This window comes from Alexandromys fortis, unplaced genomic scaffold (genome assembly GCF_014885135.2).
Source record: "Alexandromys fortis isolate MF-2015 unplaced genomic scaffold, M_Fortis_MF-2015_v1.1 scaffold_80, whole genome shotgun sequence".
NCBI lineage: Eukaryota > Metazoa > Chordata > Mammalia > Rodentia > Cricetidae > Alexandromys > Alexandromys fortis.
The window spans coordinates 6298901-6312430 of record NW_026068174.1 but is presented as its reverse complement, the minus strand read 5'-3'; the positions used below and the strand labels follow the sequence as shown (position 1 = coordinate 6312430).

Genomic DNA, 13530 nt, shown 5'->3' with positions numbered 1-13530 from the left:
GAGAGAGAGAGAGAGAGAGAGAGACAGAGAGAGACAGAGAGAGAGATAGTTAGTTTTCATTTTCTGGGGCTCACGACTGAATAAGGGCCTCATACTATTACTGTGCTGTTCCTGGCTCCCAAGCCCCTTTCATTATATTTTCTAATAGGTCATTATTTATATAGAGGATAATGGCTTGATATATATATATATATCATCTTTACTGAATTTGTTTCTAACTTTCTTGGTGTATCAGACATATATGATCTTATCATGCTACATATTACGAATTTTGCCTCTTCCTTTCAAATATTGATCTCTCGGGTTTTTACTAACTGTACAAACAAACTCCAAAGCAAGTCAGACATTTATGGTAGTTATAAGTACCCTTTTCTTCCTTTCTTCTTTCTTTCTTTTTTTGAGTCAGGATCGAATTTAGTCTACTTCAGCCTCTACCTTCTGACTCTCTTGCTCTTCCTTCTAAGTGCCGGCACTATAGCCCTGTACCAGCACATCTAGTTCTATGTAGAGTTGGGAACTGAACTCAGGGATTTGTATATAACAGGCAAGCATTTTGCCATCTAAGTTGTATCCCCAGCTCCCCCCCTCCTTTTTTTGTTTTTTTTTTTTTGAGACAGGGTTTCTCTGTGACTTTGGGGTCCCCTTTTCTTTAGTAAGAATGCTTTCAGTGTTTTATCATTGGTCATAATCCTAGTTTTCAACCTGACATTCATATTTTTGCATCAGGCAAATTATTTTTAGTCCTTCTTTATGTGTGTTTGTAAATGCATGTGTGGTAGTCTGAAAAAAAGCGAGCGGCACTATTAGAAGGTATAGCCTTGTTGGAATAGGTATGGTCTTGTTGGAGGAAGTGTCACTGTAGAGGCTGGCTATGAGGTCTCATATATGTGTAAGCCATGCCCAGTGAGACAGACCACTTCCTGTTGCCTCTGCAAGATGCACAACTCAAAACTATCTCTCTCCTGCACCATGTTTGCCTGCGTGCCATCCTGTCCCACCATGATGATAATGGACTAAATCTCTGAACCCTAAGTGTGTCACCCCAATTAAATATTTTTCCCTTTTATAAGAGTTGCTGTGATCATGGTGTCTCTTCACAGCAAATAAAAACCCTAACTAAATTGGGTGGTGGTGGCGCACACCTTTAATCCTAGCACTCGGGAGGCAGAGGCAGGCAGATTTCTGTGAGTTCGAGGCCAGCCTGGTCTAAAAGTTTCCAGGACAGGCTCCAAAGCTACAGAGAAACCCTGTCTTGAAAAACAAAACAAAAACAGCAAAAAGAAACCCTATTTAAGGCAGCGAAGGTGCACACTTGCACTTCTGGAGACTAAACTTGGGGCCTTGTGCATGCTAATCACAAATTCTACCACTGAATTATAATTCTATCCATTTTTTTTTGTTGTTGTTTTCTTCCCCTCTCCCCCTTAAGACAGGGTCTCACTATGTAGCCCTGACTAGCCTGGAACTCACTACACAGATCAGGTTGACTTTCAACTTGTGGCAATCCACCTGCCTCTGCTTTGTAGGTGCTGGGATTATAGCTATGTGCCACCTTACTCAGATTCCTATTTGTGGATCAGCAAGATGGCTTAGTGGGTAAAGGCACTACTGCCAAGCTTGATGGTCTGAGTTCAACCCCAAGAGCTCACACACACATGCACACACACACAAATAAATAATAAATGCAGGAAAGGAAACTTTCAAAAAGAGATTCCCATTTTTCTTTGTGTGTGTGTGTGTGTATGCATGCACATGTTTGTGTTTCCTATATACATGTATGCAGAAGCCAGAAGTGAATGTGGGTATCTTCTACTGCTCTCCTGTCTTGGCTTCGAGAGTCGGCCAGCAAGTTCATAGGATCATCTGTGTCCATCTCCCACAGTGTTGGTAGTTAGAGGTACACGTGGCCATGCCTGGTTTGTATACAGGTCCTAGGGATGTGAACCCAGATCCTCTTGCTTTCATACCAAGTACTCTGACCAACCAGCCATCTCTCCAGGCTCTGACCACTGCTGCTGCCGCCACCAACAACCAACACCACCACCGCCACCACCTTCAGACATGGTCTCACTCCACAGTCCTGGCTGACCTGGAACTCATTACGTAGACCAGGTTGGCCTTGAACTCACTGAACTGTAAGTGAGTTACCCCACTGCCTCGGACTCCTGAGTATATACCAATTTTTAAAGAGTCTAAATGGGCTGGAGAATTGGCTCAGTGGTTAAGAGCCTGGGGGCTCTTCCAGAGGACCTGGATTCAATTCCCAGCACCCACAGAGCAGCTCATAACTCTCTTTAACTCCAGATCCAGAGGATCTGGCACCCTCACAGACATACACGCAGGCAAAATACAAATGCACATAAAATAAAAATAAATAAATTATTAAAGAGTTCTTAAGTTATAAAGGTTGATTACTTTTCTCAGTAATAAAAAAGTTTGCCACCGGGTGGTGGTGACACACACCTTTAATCCCTACACTTGGGAGCCAGAGGCAGGCAGATCTCTGTGAGTTTAAGGCCAGCTTGATCTACAGAGTGAGTTCCAGGACAGCCAGGGCTATTAAACGGAGAAACCCTGCCTTGAAAAACCAAAAAAACTAAAAAATAAAAATAAAAACTTTGCCTTCTAATTTGCACGTCTGTATTATAATACCACCTAATAAATCTTTAAACATTTACTGTGTTTTGTTATACTTTTGATATTCTAAATAGAGTTAACTAGCCCTCTCCCATGTTACCCTGATAACATAAATGTTTTGCCCAATACATCACCTGTAGAATGTCTCTATGTCGCTGCAACGTATGCATCAGTGCTGCGTTCAACGAGGGGACCCCTGCACTGTTGGTATATTCTGCCATTTTATCGTTTACCCCGGTAAGCTAGGAAGAAAAGGAGAAAATATTTTAAAAACCACTAAAAATAACTCAAGTAAATTATATGCCTAAATGTCCTCTTAGCTGACAGTAAGGTAAGACTTAGTCAGCATTTCCCACAAATGGCATCTTCTACAATCTGGATGGCTGCCACTAAAATGCAAGTGGTTGGAGGAAGAACACACCTTGAATGAATAACAATAAACAACATATCCAACAATGGCAAACTAGTTGTTTACCCAAAAGCACTTACTCTTGCCAAAAGCTGTTCAATTTCAATTGCCATCGTCTCAAACATTCTGTCTTGACTTGATCCATTTAAGAGGGGCGTTGTGTCTGAACTAAAGAGAAGTTTAATTTAAAAATCCATTACTTAGTGTTTAAAACAGCCTTAAAATAAGACAATAATTTTTCTTCAAGAGGTCAAATGAACCCTGAAACATTTCTTCTACTTCTTTTAAGATTATGCTTTTACGGTCAGCAAGATGACTCTGTGGCTAAAGGTGCCTGCAGCCAGCCTGATGCTCCGAGTTCAATTCCTGGAATCCACATGGTAAGAGAGACCTGACTCTTCCTAGAAGTTGTCCCCTGCCAGTGCACACTCTAGCCCCTCTACATAATTAAGTGCAATCTTAAAAAATTTAACTATGATTCACTTTTCTTTTTAAAAGTATCCCACGTGTCCTAAAAATACGAATGACTATAAAGACATTTCAAATGCTACGAACTATTCCCCAAATGATAGAAAACAGTCTAAGCAACTAAAATTCTGAATCTGAAATAACAAATAATGGGAAAGAAGCCAAAAACTCCTTCAAATAGTGAAGAAAAAAATGGATTATAGATCCCATTTGGGGCCTGTGAAAAATAACCTTTAGTTTTTCTCCAAAATTATAGTTTCTTATGCCTTTAAATTCTCTCTTCCTGGCCGGGCGGTGGTGGCGCACACCTTTAATCCCAGCACTCGGTAGGCAGAGGCAGGCGGATCTCTGTGAGTTTGAGGCCAGCCTGGTCTACAAGAGTTAGTTCCAGGACAGGAACCAAAAGCTATGGAGAAACCCTGTCTCTAAAATAAAAAAAAAAAAAAAAAATTCTCTCTTCCTCTAGAGACTCCGAATAAGAAATATAGTGAGATTTGAGATTTAAATGACCCGGTTAGACAAGCAATTATCAAGGAGTCAGGAGTGAGCACACAGGCCCACAGAGCCCCAGGTAGCGCACTGCCGCACAGGCTCCACACCTCCACACAGCATGCATGCACCTCAGCCTATTTCACAGGAGCGTCTTTAACGCCTTTTGGTATCACAACAGTCAGTCAGAATCTGACTCTTCTGCAGATGAAAGATGTTTGGCAGACTCCAATTTTAAAATCACATATCCTGAGAGTTTCATTTACCTCTCTGAAAAACCAGTCCCTTTTATCAGGAGCCCACATATGCGCCTTACTACAGACAAGTTATTCTTCACACAAATAAAATAGATTACATTCTCCACCCTTAGTGAAGACCCTTTCCTGCCCTTGTATAGCATTCGGATGTGCCAACTCAAAGACTACATCATCAATTCATCGTCAAAGAGAACCTTAGCCTCCACTGCTCCCGATTCACATTCACAACAAAAACAATCAGTGAAATAGCCAAAAAATGGCTAATAAGAACCTTTTAGTCAGTGATGGCGGCACACGCCTTTAATCCCAGCACTGGAAGGTGGAGGCAGGCCAATTTCTGTGAATTTGAGGCCAGCCTGGTCTACAGAGCAGGTTCCAGGACAGGATCCAAAGCTACACAGAGAAACCCTGTCTTGAAAAACCAAAATGGAAAAAAAAAAGAATTTTAAAAAAGATTGTTTATTTTACATTATTTATGGGTACGTTTGTTTGCCTACGTGAGTTTATGTGTATCATGTGCATGTAGGAGCCAGAAGAGAACAAAAGAGGGCATCAGATTTCCTGAACGTGCAGTTACAGGCAGTTGTGAGCATTCCATGTAGTTGCTGAGCATCAAACCTGGGTACTCTGTAAGAGCAGAAAGAGTGCACAGCTGCTGAGCATCTCTCCAGCCCCAGACTGTTACCTCTTAAAGACAGATGCTTGCTTTGTATACATAGGCCAAGCCAGCCTGGAACTTGTGATCTTTCTGCTCTATTCTCTAAGTGCTGGGATTATGCCTGGCTTTAATAAGGATTCTTACTTTAGACCTTTAACTAGGTCTTAAGCCTTATTTGTTCTATAAATATTCCCATTTAAATGCCTTGCAACATGACATAAAAATACCTAGTTCTTAGTCAGGCATGGCGGCATACATCTGTAATTTCAGCATTTGGGAGGCCAAGACAGGAAGGTGAGAGGGTTGAGTCCAGCTTGGGCTACACAGTGATAAAAGGGGTGGTGTGGAGGTTGGGATCATTTCTTTACTGTGCCACAGCTAAGACAAGGTTGTGAAGGTTTCTCCTAGAATGTGCAACCACCAAAAAGCTGTTTCTCACTGATATACCCCCCACCCCCACCACATACATTTAAAAGAACAGTGGGCCCATAGACATCAGGGAAGGAAACTGCCCCTGCCTTTTTTATGGCCACATGCCTAACACCTGGCAAATGTTGACTGTTTACTGTTCTTTAAATATTTGTTGAATGAATGAGTAACAGGGCAATCTCTACTATGGGATATCCCATATTCATCATTCTTAGGACAGTATAGAAGTCCAGGTCAAAACCTTGTTCTCTACAATATTAGGATTCAGTTAAATCTAATTCACTTGGGGGCTGGAGAGATGGCTCAGAGTTAAGAGCACTGGCTGCTCTTCCAGAGGTCCTGAGTTCAATTCCCAGCAACCACATGGTGGCTCACAGCCATCTGTAATGAGGTCTGTTCTGGCCTGCACACACACTCACAGACAGAATATTGTATACATAATAAATAAATAAATCTTTAAAAAAAAATCTAATTCACTTGATAATGTGTGATGATCCACAGACCTTCTGATTCTCAACATATAGAAAAACAAAGCAAAAACAAACAAAATAACCCAAGACTCCCCAAAACAATAATAACACCAAACAAAACAAAACAAAACCCAAGCTTCGTAAAGAAAAGTTCTGGTGATTGCTGACTATTCATGTGGCATGCTTCCCATCTGGGCTTCAACCCAAAGCCTCAGCATGCACAGTCATCTTTAGTTTCCAGTGCTGGGGTCACAGGCAGGGCCTCACAGCCACCAGGCACGTCCCTGCCATAGAGCTCCAGCCTCAGCCTGTGTCCTCACAGCCCCAGGTTCTCTGGCAAACGCACAATCATTCCCAGTCTGTAGCTGAACTCAGAATGTTTCTTTTAAAGAGAATCCAAGCAGAGACACCGAAAAAGCACCCTGCAATAGTACTTCCTGACAGACTTGAGTTTTCAAATTGTATACTCATTAGCAAAACCAACTCATGCTTTAAATCTGGGAAAAAGCTTTCTGAAGAAAAATTTATTTATTGAAAAAAAATCCTCACTCTCCTTACTTGATGAGTGAATGTGCAAAGCAATGTCTTGCACTGGAGTCCATGGGCATGCTCCTAACATTTTTAGGTCCCAAAATCAACACACCAGCCTTGTTAACTTTGCAGGCCATGTCCTTAAGAAAGAGGAGCGTCCTGCATTAGATTCATTCTAAAAGAATAAATACCTGAAAAACAGTTTGTATGTTTTGCATTTAGGTAACTCCTCAGTTCCATTCAGAAATTAGAAAACAATATCAGCCAGGTGGTGGTGGAACACTCCTTTAATCTCAGTATTGGGGAGGCAGAGGCAGGCAGGTCTGTGAGTTCGAAGCCAGCTTGGTCTACAGAGTAAGTTCAAGGACAGCCAGGACTACACAAAGAAACCTTGTCTTGAAAAACAAAAGTAAACAAAAGCAAAACAAAATCTTTGTGAGGAAATCAGACATTTCTGTGGACTGAAACGTCTTTGGATTTGTCGTGGAGCCCACAGTGAGTGTGCAATTGTGTGTCTTCTATCTCAGCCTCCAAGTGCTGGGATAACAGGTGTACAGGCCTGGCATCAAAACCATCATTAATATAAACTCATTTTTAAACTCTAGAAGTTTCTGAGCTATCACTATCTTCGCCTAAAGATCGTTTGTTTCAAGAATTAGAATTTTTATAAAACACCTCCCCCAAGACAATAACAAAGAAATTAAAACATCAACAATTCACCAGCAGACCAGGTCAGAGAGCTCTGTATTTCAGTTTACTTTAAAAGCATCATCTAGTTGAAGGTAAAGAGAAGCCGGTAGTACCTATACCTATCGCGTCCTCCATCCCGGGCGCTGCTGTGACTGTAACTCGTGCACAGTTTGCTGAAGGAAACTAGTTTCAGGTCAAGTTCATTTTCCAGCTGTCGAGCTTGTTTCCTGAGATCTTCAAGGAAATTATAAAAACAAATTATTTTCCACCAACAGACATTAAAAATCACAAGACTATTTTGGAGAAAGCCAACTATCATGTATTGATCTCTGATCTACTTCCCCTGAAACTTAGGACTTACCCAAGAAAGTAAATTAGTCCCGTAGTTAAGCTTCAGACAGGAGCACTAAGGGAAGCAGTGGTGGGAGACACACAACCTGCCACCAACCAATGCCCTGACATGTCTGAGATTACCTTTACAGCAATAACCCAAAGTTGTAACTTGAAGGAAAACAAGAAGAGAATATAAAGCCCGAAGAAACGAAAATGGTTACGACCAGCAGATCAATTCACCAGCTAACTGGATAAGATGTCTGCATTCATTTCGAAAGAATTTTCTTTTTACATTTCACAGCTTTGTTAGGACTTTGGGATTCTTTTCGTACAGGTAAAATACCTTAACAAACACACAAAAGAGCAAATCAACAAAAAATTAAAAATTGCTCTTCAAAAACACTGGGGGAAAATAGAGGCTAAAAACGATGCACCATGAATAGGACAAAATACAAATGTGACAGGTGTTTTATAAGCATATGTCTTAAAAGTAGAAGCAAACGGGCTGGCTGAAAGGAGCCATACCGGGAAACTCCTAGACATATCTGAGTGTTCAGGACTGAAATACAGGCAGGGATAAGGTGAGAATGTCTCAGGACTAAAGAACACTGAGGCAATGAAAGGCAGGAAGTGAAGTTGGAGTAATCTACCCAGAGACCAAATCCCACTTCGAATGCCGGCTCGGTCCCCTACTGCCTTTGAGATTAACTGACGATTCAGTTCATCTAAAAACTTTAGCTCTCAGTTTTTAAACCTCTAACCTCCAGGGTTTTCCATACATGCTTAAAGCATCTGGCACAAGGTATACTGCCAATAACGGCTTGCTCTAATTATTACAACACAGTGATTCATAGCCTAACGACTATCAAAGATACCAGCAGCCACTTATACATAATTTAAAGGTAAACCTTAGCTACGGTAAGGGCATTTAAAATACGTCTAGGCATGTTTCTCTGTAACGCTCGCTAATTTTTGTCTAATAGGAAACATTTTGTCTAGTAGAAAGCATTTTGAAAATATGGCAGACTGGAACTTAAAATTCAGTCACCAAGTGGTTGATGGTGACAATGCCATACTTTGCGGGGGCTTGATTGCTCGCAAAGAGGAAATAGGTTTAAAAAAAAAGTAAAGCAGCAAACAGTTAAATGAAAAGGTGAAGCCATTTCTGATCTTTGTGGCTCGTCGTGGTCTAGGAATGTTTTATATGACCTCACTTGATTAGAGTAGATTTTCAGGAATTAAATAACAACAACCCTAATGATCTCTCGGCCGGAGGAAAGCAAATTTATCAATTAGAATCTTTGATCATTTTAACAAAACTGATCTCGGACTCCGGAACAGACGGTAGTTATTTTCAGCATTCTGTCACCCAATCTTCGATGAAGTCTCGTTCTTAAATTGCCAATAGGGGTCCAGGAGGAGACGTTCCACGGCCAATGTCTGGGAGCCCCCCAAGGCCGGGACTCACAAGCTCCTCCCTCACTCCTAGTTTTCTGACAGTGGCCGCAACTCCAAGGCTCCGACTACTCGTCTTCCGGGGTCTGGAGCTTCTGGCTCAGCACTCGTCTTCTCGCAAGAGTTCGTCCCCAAAGTCCCATCGCAGAGTCTCACCACCCCTCCGACGGGTCCACCCGGAGCCCCGGGCGCCTCTTCCTTTCCACCCCGGCTCCCTCCACTCGGCCCAACCCCTTCCCAGATCCGGTTCTCTCCGCCCCAGCCCCTTCCTCAAGTTCCCAGGCCCGGGGCTCCTCTCGGACAACCTCATCCCGCAGCATGGCCGTTCCTGAGGTCTGTCTCTTCCCTCTGCTGTCTCCCTCAAGACCCAGCCTCACTCTATCCCCTCAGCGCCTGGCGGGACCCACCCGGAGGCCTTGCCCTCACCTTCCCAGTAATTGCTGGTTCCCGCCGCCATCTTTGTTGCCCAACGTCAGTCGGGACAGGAGAGTAGAGGCGTGGCGGGCCAGAGAGTCACCTCCACGCCTTCTTCCAGCCAGAGCGCCAGGGCTGATGGGATACGCGAGTCTCCGCAGATACCGTCACCTGGTGGACAGTTTGCTGTTTTACAGCTTTAAGTGGCACGGTTGAAAACTTGGGTTTAGCTTGCCTGAAAGTCTCTGTTCTGCGTGTTCATACCATCTTTCTGCGGCCTCAGTCTGCGAGTCGTTCGTCTAGGCGTGTTCCTCCTTTCAGCAGGTGACCGAGAGGAGAGACACAGTTTCCCTCATGTCCCCTTAAATAAGATGTTTTGGGACTTGGAGGGTGTAGCTTAGTGTGTGAGGTACCTGCCTAAATGTTCTGGGTTCGATCCCCGGCACTCCATAAACAGAACGAGCTGGCACATGCCTTCAATCCTAGTACTCGTGTGAGGAGAGGAGGATCCGAAATTTAATGTCATCCACGGCTACGTAGGGAGTTCGCGGCTAGGAATAAATGGAACCCTGTCTCAAGAAGAAGAAAGAGAGAGAGGGAAAAAAGGAGTGAGGAGGAGAGAGAGAGAGAAAAGGAGAGGGGGGGAGAGAGAGAGAGAGAGAGAGAGAGAGAGAGAGAGAGAGAGAGAGATTATCTCGGTCAGCATTTCCCATTTTCCTTTCTCGGAGCTAGCTGCTCTCTTCCTCATCCTACCTCCACTTGTGCCCGCCCGTCCTTCACTCTCCAGCACGCCAGTCTTTCTCCACTGTCTGTTGTCCTTATGTCTACAGCAGCGCCTCGGCCCTCTTTCCTTCCTAGTCAGCAAGGGTGTGCTGTTTCCCTTGCCTTCCCTAATATGCCCACAACTTGAAGCTCTTTGCTGATTTGGTTAGATTAGCTGGCCTGCAAGCCCCAGGTCTGCTCCCAGTGTTGGAATTACAGACCTAGCAGCTATGCCTAACTTCAGGTTTGTGCTAGGGATCTGAACTCACATCCTAATGCTTGTATGCTAAGCCCTTTACCGGCTGAATATAATATGCATTTTATTAATAAATTGTAATGTGTTGTCTAAGTTCATTGACAAGCTGGCTGTGGATATAGGGTTGCCACCCCCACCCCCACACATACACACACTGCATACCCGAGCTTGTCTCTCTAAGTGTCTCACAAGATTTCCTGTCTGAGGATGGGCGGGCTGGCTGACCCTGTGAGAAAGGAGAAGTAGAAGAGCAAACCGGCCCAAAGAGTAAAAATACCATGTGCATAAGAACCGAAGTAGGTAAAGTGTTTGAGTCTAAACAGTGTGTCCTCCGTCACAGCTGGAAGGCCAATCATTCCCGACAGCAAGATGGCTGTGGTGGGGACGGCTCTGAAAGACCCTTGAAGAGGACTTTCTCTCAGGAGGAGACCTCCCTGCTGCCAAGGAACAGGCCGAGACCAGAGACCATACGGATGCAAATCGCAAGAGGTTTATTGGGCAAACACAGGTACCTTCGGGCTGCAAGTCTTTCGGAGGACTTGCTTGCCTGCCAACTGGAGGGCGGGTTTTTTATAGAGAAGAGCAAAAAGCAAGTTTACAGAAGCAAAAGCGTGGTTATCGGAATGAGGCTGGGGCATGAATGGTTTCCTCTCTCAGCATGGGTGTCAGCAAAAGTCATCCTGTTCCTATCTTATAGATATCCTGTTTTGCAGTCAACCTGCTTTGTTGATGTCCTATCTTATTGATATCCTGCCTTGCAGTCTTCCTATCTCATCCTGCTCTCTCAAGCAGGCTTACGAGAGCAGGCTGGCTGCTGCGGGTTTGGAGGAGGGGGTCTGTAGGGTCTTTCAGGCTCATCTGCAGTCTCACCTACTAGAAGACATTCTTCCTGGAGCCCTCATGTGGATCAGAGGCCTCATGACTGTTTCTGTTCTCCAGGCTTCCCCATGGCTTTCTATTGGATGACACATAAGTGTCTGCCTCCTTCCTGTTTGACTGTTTCCTTCTTTTTCTTCTGCTTGCTGCCTACCTAAAAAGCGCATTCATTTGAGAGCAGCCTGGCTATTCAGGTCATTCTTCCCACAGAACACCGAGTCCTCTCCCCAGGGCCCTCAGTACTCATTTTAAAAAATCTATTTCCAGAGTTTTAAACCAGAACTTAGAGTTGTTCTGGTTGGAGAATAGCCACTGTTCTATCTTCAAGCTGATTGACAAACAAGTGGGTCCTTCCTTTGCCTCCCCATGTTGCTGCTGAGCCCCTTTGGTGAGCTTGTTTCAGTTACTGAATTTTTCAGATCTGAAAACTTGCACTCACTTCTTCATGTTCTTTTCTTTGTGCAAACTGTTTCCTGCTGAGACTCTGTTTAAAAACCTTTGTTACAAGTTTGTTTATAGCTGGGTGTGCTGGGGCTCACCTTTAATCCCAGTGCTTGGGAGGCAAAGGCAAGTAGATCTCTGTGAGTCTGAGGATGACCTACCTGGCTTACATAGTGAGTTCCAGGACAGCCAGGGCTATATAGAGAGACTCTATCTCAAAGAACAACAACAAAACAAAACAAGCAAAATTATTTTTAAAAAGTTTGTTCATAAATGCTCACCAAATTATTTTCATCTCAGGCGTTTTTAAATACTTGTCAGATAATTCCAACATTTAGATGTTGGAGTTCATTGGCTGTGCTTTTTCATTAGCTAAAATTTCCTGGGGTCTTGGCATATGAGTGATATCTATCTATCTATCTATGTTTGTGTCTTGAGTATCTCAGGGCAGGGGACGATGGATCAGTGGGTAAAGTGCCTACCATGCAAACATGAGGACATTGGTTCAAATCCCCTGTATCCATACACACATGTTAAAAATAAATAAGCCAGGAACAGCAGATTGAATCTGACTCTAGTGGTAGACTGGGGAGATGGCCAGATTGCAGGAGCTCATTGCTCCCCCCCCCCCAGCCTAAGGGAATCTGTGAAGCTCCAGGTGCAGTGGAAGACCCCGTCTCAAAATAAGGTAATGAGTGATTGATGAGGACACAGAGCATACATTTCAGGCCTATACATGCACACAAATGCATGCTTACCTGCATATGCATATGCACACACACATAAATGTATTACACACACAAGATAGAAAATAAAAATTAAAAATGTATTGTGGATATTTTAGGTATGATAGGTACATGGTTTGAATGTGGAATGTCCCCCACAGGGTCATTTATTTGAACACTTGGTCTCCAGCTGGTGGTGCTATTTAGGTTGTGGAACCCTTTAGGAGGTGGAGTCTTGCTGCAGGAAATGGGCCTTGAGGTTTCAAACCCCACTTCCTGTTCATTCTCTGCTTTCTAAGAACAAATGCATGTGGTAGACAGCCTCCTACTCCTGTTGTGATGCCTTCCCTGCCCTCTGCATGTCTTCCTCACCGTGAAGGACTGTGTCCCCCCGGAACTGTAAGCCAAAATTACCCTTTCTCCCTTAAGTAGCTTTTGTTGAGAGCAGTTTACTATGGCAACGAGAAAGAAGCTAAGACAAGACTCCAGATCCTATTCCCATCTTTGGTGTAAGCAGATGTCTCTGACACTGTACTGGTGGCGAGGCTGGGACTTGCATTGATCCTTCGAGATAGGAGCTGAAGTTCTGGTTTTCCAGGTTGGGGGAGTGCCTTTTTACTGCTCCCCATGTGGCCAAATGACCCCTTCTTAGGGGTCACATATCAGATATCCTGCATACCAGATAATTATTTTATAATTCTTAACAGTAGCAAATTACAGTTATGAAGTAGCAACAAAACAATTTTATGGATGGGGGTCACCATAACATGAAGGACTGTACTAGAGGGTTGCAGCATTAGGAAGGCTGAGAACCACTGCTCTAGAGGGTTTCTTTTTTTTTTCTTTTCTTTTTTTGTTTTTTTTTTTTTTTTGTTTTTTGTTTTTTGAAACAGGGTTTCTCTGTGGCTTTGGAGCCTGTCCTGGAACTAGTTCTGTAGACCAGGCTGGTCTCGAACTCACAGAGATCCGCCTGCCTCTGCCTCCCGAGTGCTGGGATTAAAGGCGTGTGCCACCACCGCCCTGCTTTAGAGGGTTTCTTGTCTGTACCTTTTGCCATTTATGGTGAGATGTAGATATATAAAACCAAAAATACCCACCCCCAGGGAACTCACGTGCATCTTGCTCTTTAGATCCTGAGGGTCTCTAGCCTCTGACGTCTTTCTTCCTTCCGAAGTCTAATTATTCTGTACACAGTCTTTAGCTTTCACTGTCCCTAGCAAGAAGAATAGA

At 43.7% G+C, this 13530-nt stretch overlaps 2 protein-coding genes across 5 annotated transcripts in view; one reads left to right on the top strand and one right to left on the bottom strand.

The window, feature by feature from the left end:
* Nucleotides 1–9379, bottom strand: part of Gosr1 (golgi SNAP receptor complex member 1) — a 31919-nt gene extending 22540 nt beyond the window's left edge. The window contains exons 1-4 of one of the 2 annotated variants that reach the window (XM_050128924.1): nt 9253–9379; nt 7152–7272; nt 3127–3214; nt 2772–2879 (exon numbers count right to left, since the gene is read on the bottom strand). In XM_050128924.1, coding sequence (XP_049984881.1) covers nt 2772–2879; nt 3127–3214; nt 7152–7272; nt 9253–9283 — 348 coding nt within the window. In that variant the 5' untranslated portion in view covers nt 9284–9379. The remainder of the gene's footprint in view (nt 1–2771; nt 2880–3126; nt 3215–7151; nt 7273–9252) is intronic. The other variant, XM_050128925.1, reaches the window with a different exon arrangement.
* Nucleotides 8309–13530, top strand: part of Tmigd1 (transmembrane and immunoglobulin domain containing 1) — a 164274-nt gene continuing 159052 nt past the window's right edge. The window contains exons 1-2 of one of the 3 annotated variants that reach the window (XM_050128922.1): nt 8309–9159; nt 10599–10766. In XM_050128922.1, coding sequence (XP_049984879.1) covers nt 10732–10766 — 35 coding nt within the window. In that variant the 5' untranslated portion in view covers nt 8309–9159; nt 10599–10731. The remainder of the gene's footprint in view (nt 9160–10598; nt 10767–13530) is intronic. The other 2 variants (XM_050128917.1, XM_050128921.1) reach the window with 2 other exon arrangements.